This window comes from Empidonax traillii, unplaced genomic scaffold, assembly GCF_003031625.1.
Source record: "Empidonax traillii isolate 1590-97213 ecotype Southwest subspecies unplaced genomic scaffold, ASM303162v1 scaffold816:size509043, whole genome shotgun sequence".
NCBI classification, from domain to species: domain Eukaryota; kingdom Metazoa; phylum Chordata; class Aves; order Passeriformes; family Tyrannidae; genus Empidonax; species Empidonax traillii.
In genome coordinates, this window is record NW_020956009.1 from 445,474 (window position 1) to 471,061 (window position 25,588).

At 45.7% G+C, this 25,588-nt stretch overlaps 1 protein-coding gene across 1 annotated transcript; it reads left to right on the forward strand.

Annotated features, from left to right (window-relative positions):
* The first annotated feature begins 941 nt into the window (after positions 1-941).
* Positions 942-25,332, forward strand: PRPF6 (pre-mRNA processing factor 6). Its single transcript, XM_027901806.1, has 21 exons — positions 942-1,095; positions 1,967-2,135; positions 3,459-3,577; positions 4,076-4,154; positions 4,791-4,967; positions 5,789-5,944; positions 6,387-6,481; positions 7,198-7,354; positions 7,565-7,727; positions 10,555-10,673; positions 11,350-11,568; positions 12,878-13,000; positions 13,857-13,978; positions 15,096-15,234; positions 16,416-16,535; positions 17,281-17,457; positions 18,237-18,370; positions 18,869-18,960; positions 20,999-21,113; positions 23,184-23,310; positions 24,065-25,332. The coding sequence occupies exons 1-21, from the start codon at positions 1,025-1,027 to the stop codon at positions 24,215-24,217; spliced, it is 2,826 nt and encodes a 941-aa protein (XP_027757607.1). The 5' UTR covers positions 942-1,024; the 3' UTR covers positions 24,218-25,332.
* Positions 25,333-25,588: the final 256 nt, after the last annotated feature.

Below are 25,588 nucleotides of genomic sequence, written 5' to 3' on the forward strand. Positions count from 1 at the left end.
GCTGGGATGCCATTAGCATGCAAAATGGGGCTATTTATCTTCCCTGCAGCTGGTTTCTGCTCCCAGACCTGGCAGGGATTGGCAGTGGGAGGCAGGGCTGGTGCTGGGAGGGGGCTGTGGGACACTTCCCAAAACAGCCCCTTTGCAGCCTCTTGCTGCCCTTGCCCCTGTGGTCTGTGACCCTGAGCCTCTCCTGAGGGACAAGGAGCTTCTGGCTCTCTGTCATGGGCATGGTTGCAGGGTCACCTGGAGGCTTTCTGGGTGGCAGGTAATTAATCCTGGCACCGGCTGTGGTTGGGCAGGAGAAACCTGCCCAATGATCCAGCTGGGGAAACCAAGGCAGGAGCTCCTGGGACAGGCTCAGGTTCCTTGGGAAGAACCTGGGTTCCTCAGGTTCCTCTGGATGAGCAGAGGTGGTCAATTCATGCACCCCAAGGGGCTGGACCCATGCTCCCTGTCCCCTTGGGACACCCCGGTCCCTTGGCACTGCCGTCCCTGCTGTCACCATACAGCAAAGATGGGGGTGAGATACCCCAGGCTGGAGAAGGAATGAGCAGAAAACCTGCCCCTGCTCCCAGAGACAATTTGTCTTGGGAATTGTTGGCGGGAGGGAAGCGGAAGGAGGGGGGAAGCGAAGCTCACAAGTTCCATGACAGAAGAGCTGTATCCCCACCTTCAGCCCCATCATACCCATCACCTTCATCCACACCGTCCTCATGCCCACCTTTGCCATCATCCCCATCCTTACCATCCCCATCATTCCCATCATCCCCATCTCCACCATCCCCATCATTCCCATCATCCCCATCTCCACCATCCCCATCATTCCCATCCCGCAGCATTCCCGTTATTCCCACCATCCTCACCGAGGCTCGGGACCTCCGAGGCGCCAGGGGGCGCGCTGCTCCCCGTGGGAGCCCCGCCTACTCTCTCTGCCGCTTCCGCTTCCGCCACCGCCTCCCGGTCGTCTCCGTCGGCCCCGCTCCGCTCCCGCCTCGCCTCCACCGGCACCGGCACCGGCATCATGAACAAGAAGAAGAAGCCGTTCCTGGGCATGCCCGCGCCCCTGGGCTACGTGCCGGGGCTGGGCCGCGGGTGAGGCGCCGCTCGGGCCCGGCCTGGGCCTCCCCCGACGCGGTCCCTCCCCGCCCGTCTGGGTGTCCCTCTCCCGTCCCCGTCCCCTCTTTAACCGGGCGGGTTTGTGTTTAGGAGCGAGCCCGGCCCCGGGTGCTCCAGGCGCCGCTGCTGGGAAGGGTTTGTGCCCCTCCCCACTCAGTGCCCGTGGGACCCTCTGGAACACCGTCAAACTGGGGGTGTCCGTGTAGGGGGCAGTGAGGGGGGTTTGGTGGGGGCCGGGGCCGCCGCTGGGGCGTCCTTTGGTGGGGGTGAGTTGTGTTTGTTTCCCCCGACTTTGTTTGTGCCCTCGCCCGGGGAGATCCTGCCGGCTGTGCCCGGGAGCTGCGTGCCAGGCGAGCGTGGGGTTTCAGAGGAGCCCCAGTGGGCCCATCCCTGCGCCCAGACCCCCAGGCCGTGGTGCCTGGCAGCCTGCAGGGCCAGCTGCTCGCTGTGTCCCAAGCACCTCGGCTGGGTGCGGGATGGCAGAGCAGTGAGCCGGGTGGTTGCAGTGTCCTCGTGGATCAAGTTCTCCCTATAAAAGGTTGCCCAGAGAAGCTGTGCCTGCCCCATCCCTGGAAGTGTCCAAGGCTGGGTTGAATGGTTCTTGGAGCAGCCTGGTCTAGTGGAAAGTGTCCCTCTCCATGGCAGGGGTTGAGCTTTGAGTTTCTTTCCAACCTGAACCACTCCATGATCCTCAGGACGTTTTTCCCCCCAGACTATGAGCACGGCATATGGCCGATGCCCTTCTCACAAAAGCTCCGTGTTGTCCCCCGCCTGTTCCGAGCTGGGGCTGGGACAGGCTGGGGTCGCAGTGAGCTGAGCAGCCGCTGGTTTGTGTTCCCCCCCTCAGAGCCACGGGATTCACCACCCGCTCCGACATCGGCCCTGCCCGCGATGCCAACGACCCCGTGGACGACCGGCATGCCCCGCCTGGCAAGAGGACGGTGGGGGACCAGATGAAGAAGAACCAGACGGCCGATGATGACGACGAGGACCTGAACGACACCAACTACGACGAGGTGACGAGCTCTGCATCGCCCTGCCCGTGTTTTTTCCCCTGAGCTCCAAGGCCAGAATTTCCTGTGGTTTGCAGGCAGCATGTCCTTTTTTCCTTATGGATTTATTGAGGCCTCAGTGTGCGCAGTGGTGTGGTGCTTACAGGGTTTTGTTGTGGCCTTGGTCCACATATTGTGGTCTAATTATCTATACAAAGAGATAATTTTCTATATAATTTATAGAATTATATATATTATATATATATAAAGTACATAGCATATAATATATAAATATGTATATAAAATATATAACATATATAATTAAAGATGTAATAAATAATATTTAATATATAATATGAGGTATCTATAGTATACTATATATTATATTTTCTATATAATTTATATTTATTTAATTATTTAATCTAAACAGATTTTAATTATACAGATAATTTCCTATATAATTTATAGAATTGTATATTTTATCTATAAAATATAGATATATAATACTTTCTATATAATTTATATTTTTAATAATCTAATCTATAGAGATTTTAATTATCTATACAGATATGTCGTTTTTTATATAATTGATAGAATTACATATTTTATATAGGAAATATATATAAGTATGTATTGTACCTATTATATATTACATTAAATTTCTGTATAATTTACATTTATTTTATTAATCTAATTACCTGGACAGATTTTAATTAGCTATACAGAGCCCTGAGAATCTTGGGAAAACACCCATAAATAAAATTTAATTTAGGTGTTTCGGGTGATGTATTTTTTGGTTTCATTCTCCACAAATGAAATCTAAGCTTTTATGCCTTGACAAGGCTGGACTTTGCTGATCTTGGAGGTCCTTTTCAACCTAAATGGTTCTGTGACTTGTCCTTATGTGGCCTGTGTAGCCTTCCTGTGTTTAGATCCCTCTTTGGTTAGTTGAATGTTGTGGTATTCTTTCTGTTTGCTTCTGCTGGTTGAAAAAGAAAAAGTGGTTAATGGAAGAAAATGGCTTTTCTATCCTGGGATCTCATTTATTGCTTAATAGAAACAATTTTGAAAGAGAAGCTGTTTTGAAAGAGTAGCAATTTTGAAAGAGGAGCAATTTTGAAGCAATTTTGCTTCAAATGGTGTGGGAGAATAAACACTTAGGGTGGCAGAAGAAAGCTGCTTTTATTTAGGGCTGTGTTAGTCTGATGCAATGTTGTCAGAAATAGCCTGCTTGTGCAGTCTCAGTGCTCTGGATGACTGGTGGGCAGTAGCAGGAACAGAGCAGGAGCTTTAAACTGCTTTTTTTTCCTACTCTTTCTCTTTCTCTCCCTCTCTCCAAATTCACAGTTCAATGGCTACGCTGGGAGCCTGTTCTCAAGTGGTCCCTATGAAAAAGATGATGAGGAAGCAGATGCTATTTATGCAGCGTTGGATAAGAGGATGGATGAACGCAGGAAAGAGAGAAGGTAGGATGAGCTGCAGCACTGGGATGGGGTGTTTTCTGGTTAATTAAGGCTACTTTGCACCAGTTGCTTTGAGAGTGGATGTGGTTGAGTGACTTCACTGTAGTTAATTAAGAGTCTCTATAGTTCATTAAGGTGATGTGGGGAGATGCTGAGTGACTGGTTTTGGGCATGTCACGAGCTGCACAGTGCACTGGAAATTGTTAAAAGAGTCATGTAACGCCTTGTAAACAGTGGGTGTTACATGTAAAACTCACTGCCTGGTCTGTAGGTAAGAGGAGATGAAAGACTGAAGGTCCCTTGATTGGAGATGTCTGTTTTTACACTTTATTATTGTCTTATTTGATAAGGCATCTGTCCTCATGTTGATAATCACAGCTTGGAAAAAATGCCCTTTTTAATTCTTTAACTCTGATCAAACACATTTTTCTGTGTAAGCAACATTGATTAAAGACTTACCAACTGTTATTTGAGCATAACCTCAGCTCTCCTTTTCCTAAGGGAACAACGGGAAAAAGAGGAAATAGAGAAATACCGGATGGAACGACCCAAAATTCAGCAGCAATTCTCAGACTTGAAAGTAAGGACAAAAAGTGTCTGAAATGTGACTTTTTGTGAGATATAAGAGGTGGCTGTATGTTCTTTTTTGTGTGTGTTTCTGTGCTCAGATCTTGTGCGTTGGCAAACAACTGCTTTGTTATTCTCCAGAGTAGAATTAATTTGTGTTGGAAATCATCCTCTTCTTGTGGATACACAAGGTGGTGAAATTCCTACAAATTTTGATACTAGGCTTTTGTTTTGTGCTTTATTGAAGGTGTTATACTTCTGGTTTTGGGGGACTAATAACTTTTTGGTGTTGGAGGAGTCACTGAGCAGGATCTCCTGCCTCTAAATCTTCTTTTAAATAAAATGTATTGTTTAAGCTGTTGTCTGATGATTAGTAATAAACCATTCAAAGCTGCAGGCATTAGGATTAATCTGAATGCTTGTAGCACTGAATTTAATAACAAATTTGATTTGGAATCTCGGTCTGGACTGAACCCAAATTCTAATTAAAGGCATCTAATTCTTTTGTACATTGGATTAGAAAAAAAATCTGACCTTTAAGTCTTTAATTGATCTTGAGTTATTTCAAGAAAATAAATCTATTAAGGAGTTAGAGCAGTCAAAAAGAAATTTCTGCAGCAAATACTGACGACAACTCCTTTTTGAACAGAGGAAATTAGCAGAGGTTACAGAAGAGGAGTGGCTGAGTATTCCAGAGGTTGGAGACGCCAGGAACAAGCGTCAGAGGAATCCCCGTTATGAGAAGCTGACTCCTGTCCCCGACAGCTTCTTTGCAAAGCATTTACAGTCAGGGGAGAATCACACCACTGTGGACCCACGTCAGACAGTGAGTAAACAGCAAACCTGGGGGAGCCATGGTCAAGTTTAAAGTTAGAGATGAGGGTTAAACGGGAAATTTGAAAAAAAAGGTACTTGACCAAAAAACTTGGTGTGGTTTGTGAGTCTGTCAAAGGAACTCTGGGTGGTAAACTCCTGTGCTGGCTGGAGCCTTTCAGTGCACACTCATTGACAGAGAAAATGTGTGGATAGGCAGGGAGAGTCTGGTTTTTGGGGTAAAAATGAAATGTTTAAAAGAAAGTGTTCATTTTCTTTTCCTTTGGCTGTAGAATGGTGATAGGGAGTTTTGGTGAGCATAACCAGCATCCATTTCTGTTACATCAACATCTTGCAGAAATGGAACAGAAAATAAAAGTTTGGTTTCACCTAACGGTTTGCTCACCCCTGGAGCAACTGTGTCAAAAATTATTTGCCTTGCAAAATAATTGAATTACTTGAAAATTAAGTAATTTAGTTTGTTAATCCTGCGGCCATGGAGTTACAGGAGCAGCTGACTGTCCCTGGACCGGTTCCCTGGTGTCCTTGGGATATTCTTGTTTAAATATGCCAGGCTTAGATGCCTGTGCTTGAATTTTTCACTTTCTTGCCGCTTATTTCACTGACTTGACTGAACTTGAGTAATTACCTACAAATTTGCAAATCCTGTATGAGAAATATTTTGTGATCCAGGGAAGCCGTTTCAGAAGTTCTTGTTGGGGTTTGGCCTCTCTGTCCTCCAGCTGCTGGGGAAGAGCAGATCAGCCAATAGCCTGAATTATTTCTGAAATCTTAAAGATGTTTTAGGAATGAATTTCTCACTCTTGTTTTTAGCAATTTGGAGGGTTGAATACTCCATATCCAGGGGGTCTGAATACTCCATACCCAGGAGGAATGACACCAGGCTTAATGACACCTGGGACAGGCGAACTGGATATGAGGAAGATTGGCCAAGCCAGAAACACCTTGATGGATATGAGGCTAAGCCAGGTGAGGATGGTGGGAAGGTAGGATCTGGTATAGCTGGGATTGATGTTGTGCTGCTATTTAAACCCTGGTTTTAGAAGACCCAAGAACACCTGAAATAACCTTGTATGCCTCCTCCCCAAATCTCATGCCATCAACACGAGTAGAATTTCCTTAGAAATAACAATTTGTCCCTGGAATTCTTAGTCATCATGGGAGAATGGACTGCCTGGTTATACCAGAGGTGGACTTAAGGCAAACAGCACGGGTGGTGTTACCAAGGAAGCATCTCCTCCATCCTGTATAGGGATCCTGAAAAATATTACTCCTAAATTGCTGACTTCTGCTCTTTTTCAATGATTCTCCCATCTGAATGTGGTTTATACTAAAAAAGAAGGGCTTTCCAGTGTTTAGTGTTGTGGGGCTGTGAGTGGTCATTTCAGTAGCTCTGACTTGACTTTCGCAGGTGTCGGACTCTGTGAGTGGCCAGACTGTAGTGGATCCAAAAGGATATTTGACAGACTTGAATTCGATGATTCCCACGCACGGAGGAGATATCAAGTAAGTTTAAGAAGGATTAACAGATTTATCCTCTTAGTAGTGGCAGTGATCCTGCATGTAAATGGGAATCCATCGGAGCGGGCGCTTTCAGCTGGCATTTCATTTGTAGGAGATGCCAGGTGAGTTTTTGAGGATGAATTCTTTTAACGTGAGATCTGCTATAGTCTTTCAGCTGAGGTGTTTACTGTCTGACCTGGATGCATCAATTATGGGGGTTGTTTCCATTCTATCCCTATTTCCATGCCAGAGTGATGGCAGTGTGTGGCTGCCTGCCAGCCAGGAAATAACCTGGTTAATTGTACCTGTGTGCTGCTAATTTAGGCTTGATTGACAACCTGTGAAAACCTCTTTAACCTGAAGTTTGACACGTGTTTCATAAAGAATTGCCATTTCAGTCGAAGTAATATGTGCAAACGTTGATGCTAATTCTTGACTTGGGCTCATCAGCTTCCGACTGCAAGTGCCCAGCTGTAATTCCCAAAAATCTTGCTTAAGTCCTTAACCTGTTTTCACTGATCTCTCTGTGTTAATGTGTGTCTGTAAGTTTGTTTTGGTAGAAGGCAATTTGTGTCACCAGTGTGGAAACATTTGAGGTCACAGTTGCTGTGCGTATGAGCGTGGCTGTGAAGAACTGGCTGTAAAGCCACTCACTGGTTCAGGAGAATTGTTTGATGTTGTGCTGAAGATTTTCCTGCCTGTCTTTCCTCCTCCTTTAGTGATATCAAGAAAGCCCGTTTGCTGCTGAAATCTGTCCGAGAGACCAATCCTCATCACCCACCAGCCTGGATAGCATCAGCCCGGCTGGAGGAGGTCACTGGCAAACTCCAGGTGGCTCGAAACCTCATCATGAAAGGAACTGAGATGTGCCCCAAGGTCAGAATCGCTTCGCTTCCCTGCTGTTCCTGGCAGGATAGTAGGAAAAGGTTGTGGTTAATGAGCAGCAGACCCTCTGTTAAGCTTGATTCAGGCTGTGCCTGATACAGCTTTGCTGTCTGCAGTATTACAAAACACTTCTTTAGCCAGGAGCTCTGATTTTATGTTCTTGTTTTGATGTAAAGGACGGTTGGTTGTTTTTCCTGACAGAGTGAAGATGTTTGGTTAGAAGCTGCTCGGCTTCAGCCTGGGGATACGGCCAAGGCTGTTGTGGCCCAGGCTGTCCGCCACCTTCCCCAGTCCGTCCGGATCTACATCAGAGCAGCAGAGCTGGAGACGGATATCCGTGCCAAGAAACGTGTCCTTAGGAAAGGTGAGAGCTCCTGCGGGCTCAGGGAATGAAGCCTGAGCACTGCACTGTGTGTATTGCACTGTAAGTTGTTCAAGATGTGTCTGTAAGTTTAAGTGCTTTGCTTGCTTCCTTGGGGGAAATACAGTTGCTGATGTGTGCCCAAATGGTGGAACTTGCTGCTATTGGGTTGGAGTAGAGGACTGTAAAACACCCTTCAGCAGAAAGCTGTTTTTACTGAACAGTTCCAAAAAGACATTTCACACACCACAACCAATTCCAGCTTGATCAAAGTTTGACAAGTAGATGAAAGCAATTAGAAAACGATGCTCTAGGGAATAAAAGGGTGTTTTAGCTGTCACCTTGTGATACTGTTTGGAAAAGATACTGGACTTTGAGTTCCAACTTGCTTGTCACCTGTTAGAGACCACAGTGGTTCCTGGTGGAGGAGCTTTGGAAGCCTTGGGGTTCTTGCATCACTGAGCCTGGTGGGCTGGGGGCTTTGTTCTGTGTTCCTGACTAACAGCTTTTCTCTGTGGTGCTTACCTGAAACCTTACATCTTCTCTTGCATTGCACTGGGAGGTTTTCCTCTTTCATGGAATTCTGTAACAGCAGTTTGTGTTGTCCTGAACCCGCATCTTCCTCACGGGTTTATAGTATGAATTCTTCAATTACTTTAAGTAGCTGTGCCTGTATCATGACTATTGAATTGTATCAGTTGCATCTCCCGACTTTAATCTAGACAGGGAAAAGGGTCGGGATTTAGTGCATTTATGAAATCATTGTGAAGCAATCTACAGTGTCGAATGGCTTGGTTTCAAAGGAATCAGTTGCCTCCTACCTCTTAGTATTGCATGTAAAATTGGACGCCTCTGGTGAAATGACATCTTACTACATGGGGACTAAAGGCACTTCAATGTTCCTGGGTTTGAAGTTGTAAGAGTTCAGATATTGACTGTTCAGTATCTTCTTGAATTTCCATTGGCTCAGCAGTGCAACTTGCTGTGAAGTGCCACTGCTCTGACACTGTGTGTCCTTCTCAGGAACAGTCACAGGTGTTGAACAGAAAAACACTTTTACAGGAGCAGAAATAGACCTGTGAGTCCAGCTGAGGTACGGGAGAATCTTGTGTGAGAGCAGTGACTTGCCCACTGAGTACCGAGCTTTGCTTCAGACATGGTATTTGCAAGGAGAAAAACATCTTGCTTCAGTTTTTGAGCTACCTACTTAATCTCTGCTAAAAGCTGTTAGTGGAATGGAACAGGATTTATCATTCTCTTCCCAATTTCTGCCTGTTAACAGCTTCACAGTGCTCCTCTGCTGCCTAGGGAACATCAGTAACACAGTGCTTGGAGCTGTTTGTATATCCAGCCTTAAATAAGTGGCAGTATAACCCATTATTTCTTCTAAAATAAAAAAGCCTGACTGCCAGATAATGTCACTGAAGTGTGACTTTTCATAACATGTTTCTCCTTTCTACTGGCTGTGTGCATTCCTACCATCCAGCAGAACCTCTGGAGTTTTTCAAGCCTCAAATCTGACTGGGGAGCCAGCAAGCTGAGTGGTTAAAATGCATCTGGAGGTCTAAAAATCGAATGCTGTATTTATGAAAACATGTTCTGTCCTGCAGAGTGATGCTTTCAGCTCTTGGAAGCCGACATTATTCACTTAACTTCTTCAGGAAAATCTCCTGCTGCTGCAGACTCTGAGACAAATGGTTAATGCCCGAATCCTCGGTGCACGCTACCTGTAAATCTGTTTGTGTAGAGCTGGGATGTGCTCTGAGCTGAGGCTCAGCACTGTTCCTCTGCTTTTGCAGCAATGCTTCAAGGAACAGCCTGGCCTAGATGCCCAGCTAGTTTCAAAGGAGGTTTAGATGCCTTTTCCCACCCGTTTTTGTGTCCCTGTGATTGTGCTTTACTGAAGAAGGATGTGCTCAGTGCTCTGTTGCTATGGCACGCTTGTGTACAGTCGCCATGGGAGCAGGGAAACTAATGCTGCAATGCAGCTGATACCATTGGTCTGGGGTGCAAATTGCGATGTGACAAAAGGCTAAAAAACCATTTGGTTTCTCAGTCTCTCTTTAAAAGGTGAGGGTGGAAAGGGATGGGCTGAGTGAAGTTGTTGTTTGAAGTTTAATGTCTCAGACAGCACATGCAGGACAGGCTGCAGAGAATGCAGTTCTACCAGCAGTAGCTAACTCTTGGACAAGATTAAGGAAGCCTCAAAGAATCCTAATTAGATGGAGTCAATATTGGATTACCACTTCGTACTCATGGCTTAGGGTGTTAGAGTCAGCGATACCTCTAAGTTTTTGTGCATCCCTGTTTTATTTTTGCAGCAGGACGACTTTTTGGGAACCTGAGCTGGGGTCCATTAAGCTGCCAGGAGATGCTTACAGAAAAACTAAATTGTGAAGGGACAATTTCGACATCTAAGAAATGAGGTTGTGTTGTTACTTAGTGCTGAAGATGCTCCTTTTTTATAAAGGAGGACCCAGCATATTAAGCTGCCTGATTTTGAAGATCCTCATATGCTCATTTGCTGGGGCTGGAGGCTTTGTTCAACCAGGTGTTTTACTGAGGAGGATGCAATTACAGCTTGCGCAGCGAAAAAGCCCTTGGCTTTCCAAAACCTGTTTCCAATTAAAATGATTAAGTGTTTTATTTTCTGATTTTTAAATTCTCATTGTGGAAGCGAGAGCCAATATAAGCAAAGTTCCTTCCCTTCTCCCTTTCAGGAAATCTCATCTGTAACAGGACAAATCCTTTAGTATATCATCTTTAAAAAACAGGGCTCTCTTTGATAAACTACTTTATCATGACTGCCATAATTGTTTTGCCTCTCTAGCCCTTGAGCATGTTCCAAATTCGGTGCGTTTGTGGAAAGCAGCCGTGGAGCTGGAGGAGCCTGAGGATGCCAGGATCATGCTGAGCCGGGCTGTGGAGTGCTGTCCAACCAGCGTTGAAGTGAGTTTAAAAAAAAGTGAAATAAAGAAACCCCCTGCACACCACTTGGGGCTGGCAGTAGAGCTTTGCAAACAGAAGGCAGGGTGAGGTGCAGTTTCTCCACACGCACAAGGTTTTTCTACCACACGCTTCGTGCCACAGCAGGAAGGATGTGATGAGTAGTGGACTGTGCTTTTTTTCTCCAGAGTTAATTCTCTGGTGGTCATTACATGCCTCATTTTCCTGTGTAATTGTTAGGTTAGTCATGGCAGTGCACAGCTGTGCCTGCTGTAGGCACTGAGCCACATTCTCAGCCATGTGTGGTGCCTCGACAGTTGCAAAAACACGCGAACATGTAGCCCGGGGAATCCAGAAGTTGCTCGTTTCTGAAACACTGAACCAGGGTGTTAAATTCAGCTGTTTGAGAGGTGATGTGAACAGAAAATAGGAGTGCAGCAGCCCAGCAGATGGAGATGATATCTACAGGTGATCAGGACCTGAGCTTTAGGAGCAGCAGCAGCCTGTTTCTCCTATCCTCCCTTGGTATTCCGCAGACTGCTCGTAGCACTTGAGGACTGTTGCCAACCAGTAGCAAACAGCGTGAAGCCGCTTATCTCTGTGGGCTGACGCTGCCATACGGCAGCCTTGTCATCTCCTTGTTCTCCTCTCAAGTGCATCTTTTGTTGCTTCTCTGCAGCTGTGGCTCGCGCTGGCAAGGCTGGAGACATATGAGAACGCTCGTAAAGTCCTCAACAAAGCCCGGGAGAATATTCCGACGGATCGTCACATCTGGATTACTGCTGCCAAACTGGAGGAAGCCAACGGAAACACCCAGATGGTGGAGAAAATCATTGACAGAGCCATCACGTCTCTTAGGGCTAATGGTGTGGAGATCAACAGGGAGCAGTGGATACAGGTACGTGCTTGGTCTCGAAGAACCCAGGTCAACTCTTCAGGTTCTGTTTTGAAGGTGGATATATTGGGGCAGAGTAATTTTGCACCTGGCTTATCAGTGGAGTTCCCTGCGAAGGTACAAGAGATGAGACTAAGAAGCTGTGTAGGGTCAAGGCCATAAGTGATACCCTGGAGTAACACCATATGTGATTTTGTTGAGAAATGTCTGGTTTACTTCTGTCTTGGAAGATAAGCAGCTTCAAGTTGAAGCAGCTGCTGCCTTAAGTAGGACAGAGGCTTAAGGCCTCCAGTAAAGGATTTAGGTATCTTTTGCATATGTCTCTTTTGGCTTAAAAGGTATTTGTTTGCTTCAGAACTCTTTGTCAGATACTGTTGTGAGAAGTCAATACAAATACTGCATTTGCAGCATGTAGGAAATACTCTGTTAGTCCTGTACTGAACCTCTTTTCTCCTGAGTATGTCCTTAAGTCTTTAAAGCGGTTTTCTACTAAGATCACTTACAGTGGGTCAAGGCAGCAAAATCTTCTTGGCACTCTGCTTAGGAGCATTGATATTAATATTAAATGGATATCCTTGCTAACACCTAAAAGAATTCTGACCTTCTTTGCAGCAGTAAAACAAAGGTTAATTTCAATTTCTCTTTAAAAAAAACCACCAGCACATGGTCTTCTCGAGTTCCTTCCCAGTACTACAACTGTTCCATTTCTGTTATCTGATCAGAGGTCTTTCCAACAAGTTTAAGCAAGACATGCTTGGCTTTCTGAAAGCTTTGTGTGTCAGGAAACTCCGCTTTCTCCTACATGCTCTGTTGAGAGAACCTTTGCACCTTTGAATTAGCACTGGTTGGGGGATATTCATTTAAATTCACTGACTGCTTAGCTCATACTGAAACTTAACAATTATCTCAAAGCTGCGAGAAGGTCAGTAGTTTTGATGTTGAAATACTTCCTTGTGAAGTTTTTGCACTTTTTTTATTGACCAGGTCCCTGCCTGGCTCAGCCCAGGGTGGTGGAGCTGTAGGAAGAGACTTTTGGGGCTGGAAGAGTCACACATTATCACACTTACTCCTTTTCAGTGGATGCAGTTGATGTGCTCTGTTCCTTAACCAACTTCTGAATGACTGTGTGCAACTCCAGCACTTTCCTCGTGGGTGCAGGTTCTTATTTAGTGTCCAGATGTGTTTGAGTAATAAGATATTTGTGCCATGGCCCTGACCCGTGATGTCTCCGAGCATGATGAGTCGCCCCTGCCAAGTTTAACTCCTTGTGCTGAGCTCTCAGAATGAGCAGGGGTTTTGCTCTTGTTTCTAGGATGCTGAGGAGTGTGATAAAGCTGGAAGTGTGGCCACGTGCCAGGCGATCATGCGAGCTGTGATCGGGATTGGGATTGAGGAAGAAGATCGGAAACACACCTGGATGGAAGATGCAGACAGTGTATGTCCAGCTGGGATGCTGGGTTTTGTTGGTTTTGTCTGTTTTGTTGTGGGGTTTGTGTTTTTTAGTCAGAGGAAATTGAACTGGAGCCTGGGAAAAGGCTTTATTCAGTGAAAGTGGATGGGATTCCTACACCACCTGCCTGCCTTTGGCCACTTGGTACCTCAGGAAGTTATTAAACTATAGAGCTTTATTCAGATTTGAATTTTTACCAACCAAAAAGCTGACCTTGGGATAGATTGTTTGCTGGTTTTGGTGTAGATTTCTTTTGTGTATGTCTAATGTCAGCAGAGACTGAGGTCTGACTGAAGGAGCTGGGAGTTGAGTTTTAGGCCTAAACATTGTAACTCAAGAGTTAATGTAAGACTGGGAGTGGGTAAAGCTTTTACCAGGCTTTCTTTGCTTTAGGGGAATAGTTTGAACATGTACTAAAAACTAAAGCATTTTTCAGCATGAGAAATGTCCAACTTCACTGGCCTTGAATTGGGCTCTGAGCAGTGGGGGGCACATTCTGTGGTGCTTAGGGCTTTGCCTGTGAAATAACAAAATGAAGTGCAAACATGAGAGCCTTTCCATTGCCTTACTCATGTTTCAAGCTGGCCTGTGTGTGTCAGTCCCACTGAAAGGCCAAGGATACTGTGCTCTGTAGAGGGATGCTCGGAAATTCCTTCCCCTACTTCCTTTTAAAAAACTGATAGTAAATGTTCTGTTCTCTATAATGCCCCAATTCATGGATTACACCGAGTTAGTGAGTTCAGTGTTGAATTATGCATGTGTAATTCCTTCTTGCTCTCGATTCCACTGCACTCCTAAGCTGACTTTGTTCTGACTTAGTTCTGATAACGTTTTCCCTTAGTGTGTTGCTCATAATGCCCTGGAGTGTGCCCGAGCAATTTATGCTTATGCCTTGCAAGTTTTCCCGAGCAAGAAGAGCGTGTGGCTGCGAGCAGCTTACTTTGAGAAGAACCACGGAACCAGGTACGTGTGCTGCGTAATCCCTGCGTGGAGGGGCTCATCCCTGTGACAGGGAGAGAGGCTGGGGAGGAAGGGAGGCGACAAGATGATCCCTGAAGTGCTTTCTTGCACGAATTAGTGCAGCTGGTGGAAACTTGCTGATGTTGTTTGCAGGTCTGACCTTCTTTGTTATTGTTGTGCTCAGAACATCATTAGGTTTTATGAAGTCACGAAATGGTTTTTGGCAATAGGGATTACTTGGTAAAAATAGCTCTGAATAGGCTAGGTAGGAATAGTCATCTTTGAGAAGGCTTTTCTAGAAAAGCATGGGGATACAAATCACCTAAAATGTGTTTTATTTAATTTTCATAGATAAACTACTTCATTGCTGAAGTTGTCCAAGCATTTCTGGCATTTTCTGTTAAACATACTGTCAATGTGTATCATACCCTGAATTAAGATTGGTCTTACACTGTCACAGCTCAGGCTCTTTTCAAAGTTTATTCATAAAGCTTTACATGTCAGAAGCTTTCTGCCCAAAGTTTAGAACAAAGCAAACAATCTCTGCAGCAGGCCACTTATACCCATGGAATCATCCTTATTAAAGCCAACAAGGCTGTAGTGTGGAAGTGACTGCAGATGCTGAATTCGGCCTTGTTCAAGCCTTTTTTTAATTGGGAACAAACACACCTTTGCTTCTGATGCTGTTCTCCCACGTTTCCCAGTGGTGGCTGGCTTTTAAGCCCCGTGTTCTACCTGGAAAGTGTATTTTTCCAGAGGAGAAAAAAATAAATTCAGTAAGATCAGGCCAGCTTCATCTAATAATTCTGGAAAACTTCCTGTCTCAGTTTCTGCTCAGGTTTGTTAAACAAAAAGAGAAAGGAGCAGTTCGTGTGCGGGCTCTTTCCGCAGAGTCTGTCAGACAAAGGCGTCTGAACAATGAGCCGTTTGTGGAGTGCTGATTTCAGAACCCTTGTGAAAAAAGACCCCACCCTTTCCTTGTTATGAAACAACTTATCAAGGTTTACAACGCTGGACTTTGCAACAATATTTATAGCACTGAGTGATAGCGAAATTGGTGTGCGAGATCTCGCCTTTGGCAGTACCTCGAGGGATTTTAACTTGCTCTTTCTTGTCCCAGGGAATCCTTGGAGGCTCTTTTGCAGAGAGCTGTTGCTCACTGTCCCAAAGCAGAAGTGCTGTGGCTCATGGGAGCCAAATCCAAGTGGCTGGCGGGAGATGTGCCAGCAGCCAGAAGCATTTTGGCCCTGGCTTTCCAGGTGGGTCTTTTAAGATGTGTCAGCTGGTATTAAGTGTGACAGGTAAAGAACACAGAGGAGGCTTTTCCTGTCAACACCTGATTCCTGCTGCCTTTCAAAATGGTGGAGACTTCCGCTGTTCTTTGTTTGTGTGACAAGATGTTCTCCTGTAAAATAGCAGCAAGCTGGAAGACTGTGTTCTTCCTCTTTTAGTAGTACCACACCAGGTTCTGAGCTGGAACAGGTTGCCCAGAGAGGTTGTAGCTACTCCACTCCTGGAGATGTTGAAGGCCAGGTTGGATGGGGGCTCTGAGCAGCCTGACCTGGTGACTGGCATCCCTGCCCATGGCAGAGGGGTTGGAATGAGATGATCTTCAAGGCCTCTTTTAACCCACACCATTCTATGATTATATGAGTTTGCAAACCATCAGTTTTACTACCATGGCTCCCACCAACCCCAGTCACGGATCAGAATCTCCTTGTCTTGGGTCACCTCGGGGCAAGGGTTGGGGTCTGCCCTAATTAATGAGGTCACTGTATTACTTATGATTTAGACCCAACCCACTAATCCAATGCAAAATGGAGGGAATTGTCTGCTCAATGCTGTAAGAAAGATGGGCAGAGCAGCTCTAATACTGGGAATTAGGCTTAGAAGCTGTGATAGCAAAAAAAAAATAAAAAAAGACAGGTCCTGAGATGGAAGGTAAAAGATATTTAGCTCCTGAATTTGTTCTTGGTGCTCTTTGTTACCATCCTGAAAAGTTCTTGACATGGATGCCACTGAAGTGACTTTTATTGGAGGAGCTTTCACAGACCTCAGTGGGGAATTCATGCTGCATTTTTTTTTTGCTTGGGGTAATAAACTGAGGGTCTCATTGTGGCAGACCCTGTGATGTTTTCAGTATTTTAACTGGAAGTTCAGAAGATCAAGCATTAATTCTTTTCAACAACTGAGAAGCATCCAACTTCCAAACTGACATATATCTTTGTGTCGCCCATCTGTTTTGGAGAATTTCTATAAACTTCAAAGGTCAAAGAAGACTGTGGGAGGAGCTTGAACCGAAAACAAAACCAAAAAAAAAAAAAAAATCCTACTGCGGATTGACAAAGCTCTGATTTCAATTTTAATCTGGATCAAACGAAGGATTAAATCTGCTGTTGATTCACTGTGTGCATTTGTCTGTCATTTTGTGTTCTTGCAGGCCAACCCCAACAGCGAGGAGATCTGGCTCGCTGCCGTCAAGCTCGAGTCGGAGAACAATGAGTATGAAAGAGCGAGGAGGCTGCTGGCAAAAGCTCGCAGCAGTGCCCCCACAGCGAGGGTGAGGACATGGGGAGGGTGGAGAGGCTCAGGCCACTTGGCCACGGGGGATTTGGGACGGAAGGAGGAGTTCCTTCAGCTCTGTGGCCTTGGGGATTGACCGTGTGGCTCCCTGCCATTGCCTTTCGGGCCGTGTGGCCGCTTCGCCGAGCGCTTCTCCGGTGGATTGCAACACACGGTCGTGGCATGATGGGGGAGAAAAAAAGCCTAGGATAAAGTGAAGGGTTTCAATTTGTTTTTTACACAAATGGCAAAAGTCAGGAAATTCCCAGTTTACAGCTGTTTGTATAATGATTGTGTTGCATAAAAGCGCTCTTGGGGCAAAAAAAGAGAAAATACTTTCACAGAAGACTCACTTATGCTGTACTAAAGACAGCTCTGGGGTGGTTTGGTGTTTAAACCTACACTGTTGTGTTTATCTCCAGTTACCTCTGGTATGATAAACTTTGTCGATTTTCAGCTCTTCATACAAAAGCATTTTAACTTGTCCAAGTAAAAGAAAAATTAATTTGATCACTGTACTCTGTTCCTCCCCCTCGGTTGGTGCTTCATCTTAGACTTTTTAAACTGTCCTCTTTCTCTCTTGTCGCTGTTATTTCACCCTGATATTTTTATTTTTATTTTACTTCAAACTGTAGCTAATCAATGACATTCTAATGAATGTATGAAAGTGGGAGCCCACTGCTTTGACAGACTAATGGTTTTTCAGTAGCTGCTGGTGGTAAACAGCTCTGGTTTGCTCATAGGTCTTCATGAAGTCTGTGAAGTTGGAATGGGTGCTTGGGAACATTGCTGCAGCCCAGGAGCTGTGTGAGGAAGCCCTGAAGCACTATGAGGACTTCCCCAAACTGTGGATGATGAAAGGACAAATTGAGGAACAAAAAGAGCTGGTAGAGAAAGCACGGGAGGCTTATAATCAAGGGGTAAGATGGATGTTACTGCAGGTTTGCTTTGCGCTTCTGGTGTGGAGAGATGTCTGTCTTTGAGTCGAAATGGAGAGCCAAAGAGATGATTTCTGTTCTTTCTGTCGCTGGCTAAAACAGTAAAAAAAAAAAAAAATAAATTAGGACCCTGAAATAAGCAGCAAGAATTTCTCTTATCCATTATCCATGTGCAAAATTCACTTTCTTGCTTGAGAGAGTTTGCTGTATGCCTGAGTCCTCATAGGTAGGGAAAAAGGCATTGCACAGTAATTCTCTAAGACCTGTAAAGACTAAAAGGAAATCCTCCTCACCTGCTCTCTGATACACACAGTGAAAGGAGATGACCTACAGAGCACTCCTGTCTCTTTGAAATGGTAATTGGTGTCCTTGGGTATGAATGCTCAAAGTCAGACAACCATCAAAGTAATTTGGACACAGGTTTCTGCCAGAGTCGGTATTTTAATGACTTCCTGCACACTCTGCTGTGGTTTGGGGATGTGTGAGAGCCCTCTGTCTCCAGAAGGAGCACAGATATAAGGGAGATGTGTTGTTCTCTTTTTGCTGGTAGCTCAGTCAGGCTTAATGTTGACCCAGTTGTTTTGGACACAGGACAAACTTGACTTCTGTGCTGTAAGACTAATTGGAGAAATTTGAGTGACAACTTTGTCTCTCTTCTTCTAAACTCTCCAGGAGGATGTAGGGAGGGAATTTCTTTGCCGTAAGGGTGATAATATTCTTTTCAAATCTACCTATTGCTGTACCATTTTTTTTTTTAACAGTTGAAGAAATGTCCCCATTCCATACCCCTGTGGCTTCTGCTGTCCAGGCTGGAGGAGAAAGTTGGGCAGTTGACAAGAGCAAGAGCCATCTTGGAAAAGTCTCGCCTGAAGAATCCAAAAAATCCAGATCTCTGGTGAGTTGTGTGGAGATTAACTGAATTTGGGCTAAAAATTTAATGCATTCTCCAGGCCAGCTATTTCACATCTGCTCAGCCATTTGAGCCTGGAACTTGTGACCATGCCCATCCTGGAGTTTTTTCTGGACTAACAACTTCCCTGAGCGGACATTTCACCAGGCAGAAATGCTTTGGTGATCTTGGCTGTTGTGCAGCTACTCTGAGGATTTAGGGGTTAGGTTTTTTTCTTTAGTGATAGTTGTAGTGCACAAAGCTTGCAAACCCAGGGCTATTGCTTTTCTGTTACAGTCCCCTTTTCAGATTGTTTTTGATCTGAGCCATTATAGAATAAAAGTCACGTTTATTTTTAGATGGGAGAGGAATGGGAAGATGTCAGTCACCTACACATATTAGGAATGTGGGCAGATGTTTGCAGTTTCCAGTGACTCACAGTTTGTTTCTCCCTAGTGAATATGTTGTCGTAAATCTCACCAGAGTCTCTTCCCTCCCTCCCAGGTTGGAGTCTGTGCGATTGGAGTACCGAGCTGGGCTGAAGAACATTGCAAACACTCTGATGGCCAAGGCATTGCAAGAGTGCCCCAATTCGGGTGAGCTGGATCTCATTTCTACCTTGCACATGGTTGTTTTGCCCAGTTGATGGAGGCACATCTTTTCTCGAGATGCCCTTTCTGGCCAGGTCTCAAAATACGGTGTTTCAGAGAGAGGTGTCAGCTGCCTTTCTGCAAAGGAAATGTTGAGGGTTTTTGTAAATAGTCACAATTGCTCTGTGCTGTCTCACACCAGAGAGGTCACAGGTTGTGTTGTTCCATTTTTCCTGCAGTGTCCAGTGTATTGTTACATCTGTGGTCCGCAGTTTGTCCCCAGGTCTCCTGTGAAAGCATCTTTGGATACGGGCTGGTTTTCCTCTGAGGCTGGTAGAAGTCTGCCAAGGTTTAAAATTAAAGAAACACCCTTGAGTGTTTGTAGTTAGGAACTTCAGTGGAAAGGGAATGGTGTTTTCCCTATCTCCTGGAAGTACAGCTGGCCTTAGGAGATTCCCAGTTGCCAGTTTGCCTGTGCTGGTTGCACCACTGTGAGTTTAATGACTTGTGGTGGCAGCAAATTTCAGTCGCAGCCGTAATTAGGGGATCATGTACCATAAACGTGCAGTCCTGGGTTTTGATTGTTTTAGCTCATGTAAGAAAAGGCTAATAGGTCATATAATGTAAGTCAGCTGGTTCTAACCAGTGATGGAAACATTTGCCTTTTGGGATGGGAGGAGAAAATGCCTAATGTTTCCCTGTTTTGGGGGGAAAATTGCAGGAAGACTTTATTATTTAAACATGTTGACATCTTTTGGGGAGAAGATGTCACATAACTACAAATTGTAGTAACTTACTGCCGGGCAAGTCAGCTTAGCTTGCCTTCAGGCTGGGTTTTGAAAGGTGTTTAATTGGTGGCTGCCGAATCCCAGTGAAATAATTGGGAATTAAGTGACTTTTATGACATGATAAACTCATTGCAAGCTGCTCTCCATGCGAGTGGGTCACCAAAGCACCGCCCAAATCCTGCTTTGTTTTGTGAATGACCTAATGCTTAATGAGTGTTTGCCACCACAGGCTCTTTTACAGATCTTGCCTGTTGCTATGGAAATGAGCAGCAGGATCTCAGTCTTTGTTTAGAAAAAAATCACTTCCAACTTTATCTTAAACCTCAACAAACTGGAATCGAAGCCTGCAGGAGTTGGCTCGCTGGCCACCTGCAGACATGTAAACCGGAGGTTTGCGTCCATTGATTGCTGAATTGATTCCTCACGGCTTATGGCTGATGTGGGCAGGCTGTGCAAAGAGTAAAATTGAAATGTAATGGGTGTTTGTGATCCTACATATAAAGAGCAAGAAGGGGAGAGTTCCCCTCCAGTCTGTCACTGCAGTCAAAGCTCATGTGTGTTCCCGTGGTGCTGTTTATGGGAAGCAAGAACACTTTGAAAGAGTCCTGGCAGACACCAGCTCTCAGGCTGTGCTTTGAAGTGATCAGGTGTGGCTGGCTGACATGAGAAACTGCAGATTTCATGCTCCCCTGAGTGTATTTCCTTCCTTGCTTTTGGCAGTGACAGGAGCTAGGGATTAAACCCAGCTTTCCTGGACATACTCTGTCCTTCATCAGTGTGTGCAGAGCCAGCATCAATAAGACTGTGGTGCTGTCCAGCATCCCTTGAAACTGCTCCCAAACTGTTCTTTGCACCTTTTGAGACTTCTGCCGCTTCAGTTTCCTGTTCAGACAGATGGATACCTTTCCCTTTGGAAATGCAGGTTTGCCCTTCCTGTTCCAGAGTTTGTAGCGTCTCACAGTTTTCACTCAGTGAAAAGCCCGAGCTCTGGGTTAGGCAGCACTGGAGCTGCAGGAATTATGGCACAGAGGCCTTCAGAGCTGAAGGTCCAGCATTGTTGCACACAGGAGCTAAAAATTCAGAGTACTGAATGACGTGTCCATGTGCAAAGAGGGATCTGGGGTGAGGTTGGGGGTGGATAACCGCAGGGGTTGGGGGTCATAGTGCTGCTTGTGTTAGAGGGAGCACTGGCTGATGGCAGGGTGGGAAGGGTTAATCTCTAACTCTAAACAATCTTCCTACTTGCCTTGATGAAGGAATCCTGTGGTCAGAGGCAATTTTCCTTGAAGCGCGACCGCAACGGAAGACCAAGAGTGTGGATGCTCTCAAGAAGTGTGAACATGACCCACATGTCCTGTTGGCTGTGGCCAAGTGAGTTCCTGTGCTTTCTGCAGTAAAAATATCCGTGTCTGGTGTGTGGCTGCGTCCAGGATGAAACACTGCACTCCAGCACAGCCATGTGATCCTGGCTGCAGCAGCTCTAATAAGTCCCAAAGCAAGGAGCAGCTCTCGAGCTGTCTCCTAGTAACTGTGCAAATCTCTCCCTCGATTCCAAGGGGGGGGATGTAAGCCCTGCCCTCGGGCTCTTCTGGTGGGTCTGGGACTGGCACAGGCAACAATACACTCACACAGAGCCCTCTGCCAGGGCAGGGTATTGGCACCCTGCAGACTGCTTCCTTTCTGTCCCTTGAAAGGGATTTCACTGTGCTCTCAGGTGAACTAGGCTTCATTAAGTGGTTTAGGATGTGATTGAAGTATTTGTGAAAATAGGGACATTTTTGATGGTCATTTTTCAAGTTTTATGTGTCTGGCTGTGTATTTTTCTCTCTATCCTAGATTCTGTCAGGTGTTTTTTGTTGTTGTTTTTTTTTTTTTTTTTTTTTTTTTTTTTTTTTTTTTTTTTTTTTTTTTTTTTTTTTTTTTTTTTAATTCTGAGCTAGATTCTGTGCTGCTCCTGAATTTCTGCCATGTCAGTGTTCTTCAGTTGTGGCCCTTCCCAGAATTCTAACCACCAGCCATTCTGTAGTTTGCTTCTCTGAAATGAGAAAATGATCTACTAGGATTTCTCTTCTTGTCCAGATTGAGTTGTGAGGCTTCCAGTGATGAAAACTCACTATCAGAATTGACTCTTGCCATATCCTTCCTGCTCTGATGTGTGAACAGCTCTGCAGCAGCTGTGATGGGAACAAACTTAACTTTTCTCCCTCCGTGGAAAGCGGAAGAGGTTAATGCAGGAGGCATTTTGCTCAAAGTTGCCCAATTCTTTCACAACTCTACTTTATAAGCCAAAGAAAACTGTAGGATACACTCCAGTGACTGCAACACTGGGTTCTGCCAGATCCTGACAGCTGACTTGCTCAGCTTTAGCAGCAAGTGAGAAAAATGTTAAATTTTGCTTTATGGAAACTGCTCCCAGGCCCCTTCTGGTGCAACCTCAGGCAGTTTAACAGCTAATCCCAACATAAACAGCTTCCACCTCCCATCACGACTTGCCTGTAGGTGCACAGTGTCACACATCTGTGAAAAACTTTTGGTAAATATATTGCTGAAAATGGCCACTGCTTGCAGGTGTTCAGCCTCTGCTATCATCGTTCGTGCTCTTTTAAATCACAGTTTGTTTAACGTGGGACAATCAAGAGTATTATGGGGCTTAAAAACAATCACATAAGCTGTATAATTTTATGACTGGCTAAGCTCTTTATGAGCGCTGGCTGATTTGATAAAGACCTTATAGCTCAAATGAACTCTTTAATGCAAAGGAGTGAAACCAGGAGATTCAGCTGGTTCCAATAACTGGGGAGAAATTTTAGTGTTCAGCCAGTGCCTGGGTGAAATGGCAGCAGGTGGGGCAGGTGCCAGGCTGGGGTTTTGAGTGCAGAAGCTCCGTGCTCGTCTTTCCTTGGAAAGTGGGGCTGGCAAGGCAGGTCTGCTCCGCTGGATGGAGCAGGCTGTGGGGGTTGTGAGCATGTGACCACACAGCAGGCAATTACCAGCTTTCAGAAGTTATTTAATTGTTAGATGCTAAAACTGACTTGAAATGCTAAAAAATTGGAGGAGTGGGAATACATGTAGGCATGAAATCCTGTCTTTTTCCACACCAAATCTGGAACAGCAGAATTAAAGCCATTGAGTTAGGAAAGGTTGAGCTCAGTAATGCTTCCCCTTTCAGGAGAGTCTGTCTCTGCCTAGGGCTAAGTTATCCTCTAAGTTATCTTGTCTCACTGCTGGGCAGTGAAGAGGAAGTGCTGGTTGTTTTTTTCATCCCTCTCATCACTTCTCAGTGGCAGGATGGTCCACAGATGCCTAAAAAATCTGCTGTTTCCTTCTGGAGAGAGTGAAAAATTGGAATACCTGTAGAGCCTTTAGGTTGGAGCGCTTGTGGGTTGGCACCTCCCTCTAAAGTGAGGCTATTTGTCAGCTCCCTTTCGCTTTTCCCAACAGGCTTTTCTGGAGCGAGCGTAAAATAACCAAGGCCAGAGAATGGTTCCACCGGACAGTGAAGATCGACTCGGACCTGGGGGATGCCTGGGCGTTCTTTTACAAATTTGAGCTCCAGCACGGCACAGAGGTGAGTGTGTGCCTGGGAACGGGCAAGGCAGCAGCAATCCCTGGCTGATGAGGGTTGCCCAGCCCTGGTATTGCTGTGGTGTGCTGGGCTGAACACGCTGCTGCTGCCTGCATGGTCACAGGTGAGGCTGGCTGTCACGCCTGGTCACGAATGAGCATGAACAGGCCTGTGTGGTGGCTGTAGCTGAGCTGTCTTTCAGACTGCTTTGCTCTCCGCAGTCGTGCTGGTTCGTGCAGCAATCTCTGAAATGAATCTTCCTCCTGTAAAACGCAACCTCACTCGGAGGAGACTGTGCGGGAGTCGCGATGCTGGGTTTGTGTAACTGGTGCTGTTTCTCCCAAGTGTCAAGTGCAGGTTGCGTGTGAGCACAGCCAGAGGAACAGCCTGTTCTGATCTCTTACGGCAGTTTTTACTGCCTGATATTCCTGAAATGATGGGGGTGTTTATTTCTGATTCAGAGAGACCTCTCACTTGACAGAGCTCCTGCAGGCTGTAATGCACAGGAAGTTTCTGCTGCAGTTTCTCTGCCGTAGCCAAAACTTGCTGGGCTGTACCCTGGCCAGTTTGTTCAGCCAGGCAGGAGAGTTGCTGCTGCTGAATTTTGACTGGGGCTTCCACATTGCCTTTGAAAATAACAGACCCCAAACCCCACTGTCAGCTTTGGAGGAGTATTTGAATTGGGGCGGGGGGCTGTTAAATTTTGGGTTCTGTGCTAGAACAAACCAGGACAAACCGTCGTTTCTCTTCGCCGTAGGAACAACAAGAAGAGGTGAGGAAGCGCTGTGAGAACGCCGAACCTCGCCACGGAGAGCTCTGGTGTGATGTCTCCAAGGACATAGAGAACTGGCAGAAGAAGATCGGAGAGATTCTCGTGCTTGTGGCAGCCAAGCTTAAAAATACCTTCTAGAGTGTGCTGGCCCCACAGTGGTCTCTGTAGGACTTCCCTGCTTGTGGTGCGTTGGTCCTCGCAGCAGCACGGATTTTGGAGAACAGGAGATGGGTGATGACACGAAGGAGCTTTCTCCCAGAAGGAACAGCTCCTTCCTTCTTTCCCCAGCATGGCCATCAGCTTCTGCAGCACATCAGAGCGTTGTTGCTGGTGTCACATAAGAGACACAAGCAGTCTTGTGAGCCTCTGTTGGCGATTCCATGTTGATTCCCCATTTCCCCCCTGCAAACACAAGCTTTAATTAGCGCTTGTGTGGATTCTGGTATGCTGCAGTCCCTCTGCTCTCAGCCATAGCATGTGTTCCCTGTCCCCCTTTGGTGTTTGGCCCATCTGAGGCTGGTTCCTTGTCAGCAGATCTGGATTATTGCTGTTTGAAAACACTGAGTGTTCTTGGAGGAGATGAGTGGAGTTTGGGGACCAGCCCAGCAGCACCAGGAAAGGTCTGGGCTGGTTCCTCTTCTTAGCTCGTTTAGCTTGGTCTCCTCTGCTGACAAGCTGCCACACAGCTCTGAGATGTTCCTCCAAACTGAGCAGCTGGAGCATTTTGTCATATTCAAAAGCATATTTTTAGACAACTTTTCCTCAATTTTTAAATGTAAATGGCAAACCTTATTCTTTTAGGTGTCTGAGTTCATTAAGCACAGTGGTGTTTTAAAGTAACAAGGCAAAATCCAGCAATCCTTGGAAGCCCTTTGAAGGAAGAACCTTTATTTAGAGTCGTTGGGAGACTGTGAGCTGTTACACAGCTGTGACTGCCTGTGATTGGGGGGTGTCTCTCTTCAAGTGCAGATGGAGAAAAGTGAACTCATTAGAGGGAAAGCTTTATGTTTGGGACCCTTTATACACTGTCTTCAATTTTCTACACTTGTGATCTGTACTATTTCTACCCCAAACCCCTGACTTTCTTGTGATCATAGAATGAGAAGCTGTACTGTCTTACACGTGAGGATATAGCAGCAGTGTCCGGGTCTGTGGATGTGTGTTGTCCCATGTATTTAGTTGGAGGAGAAACTCCCTTATTACTTGTTGGAAAAATATGTATGAAATACAGCTTGTTTTTTTTTTGTTGTTTCCTTCTGTTCTCTTTGAGCGTGGTCTCGCCCTTTGACTCTGACTGGGAAGAGTGGGTCTGATAGCAGAAACCTTTGGACTTATCAGGCTCCCACCACTCTGGGAAGGTGTCTGCCAGTGGTGGCTGCACCAGGCTGGGCTACAGCCTTTTGCCAAAACGGAGATGCCCGTCTCTTAACGCTGGAGCAGAAACGGTTGGTCTGGAAGCAAAAACCTGTTTTTCTTTGGGTCCATAACGGAAACTCTTGTGCTTTCTTT

What these genes read in the sequence shown, in the direction of transcription:
- PRPF6 (XM_027901806.1), top strand. Translation starts at nt 1,025, where the DNA reads ATGAACAAGAAGAAGAAGCCGTTCCTGGGCATGCCCGCGCCCCTGGGC. An exon ending in AGCAATTCTCAGACTTGAAA is followed by an intron (nt 4,155 to 4,790) that starts GTAAGGACAAAA and finishes CTTTTTGAACAG; the next exon opens with AGGAAATTAGCAGAGGTTAC. An exon ending in GGGAGGCTTATAATCAAGGG is followed by an intron (nt 17,458 to 18,236) that starts GTAAGATGGATG and finishes TTTTTTTAACAG; the next exon opens with TTGAAGAAATGTCCCCATTC.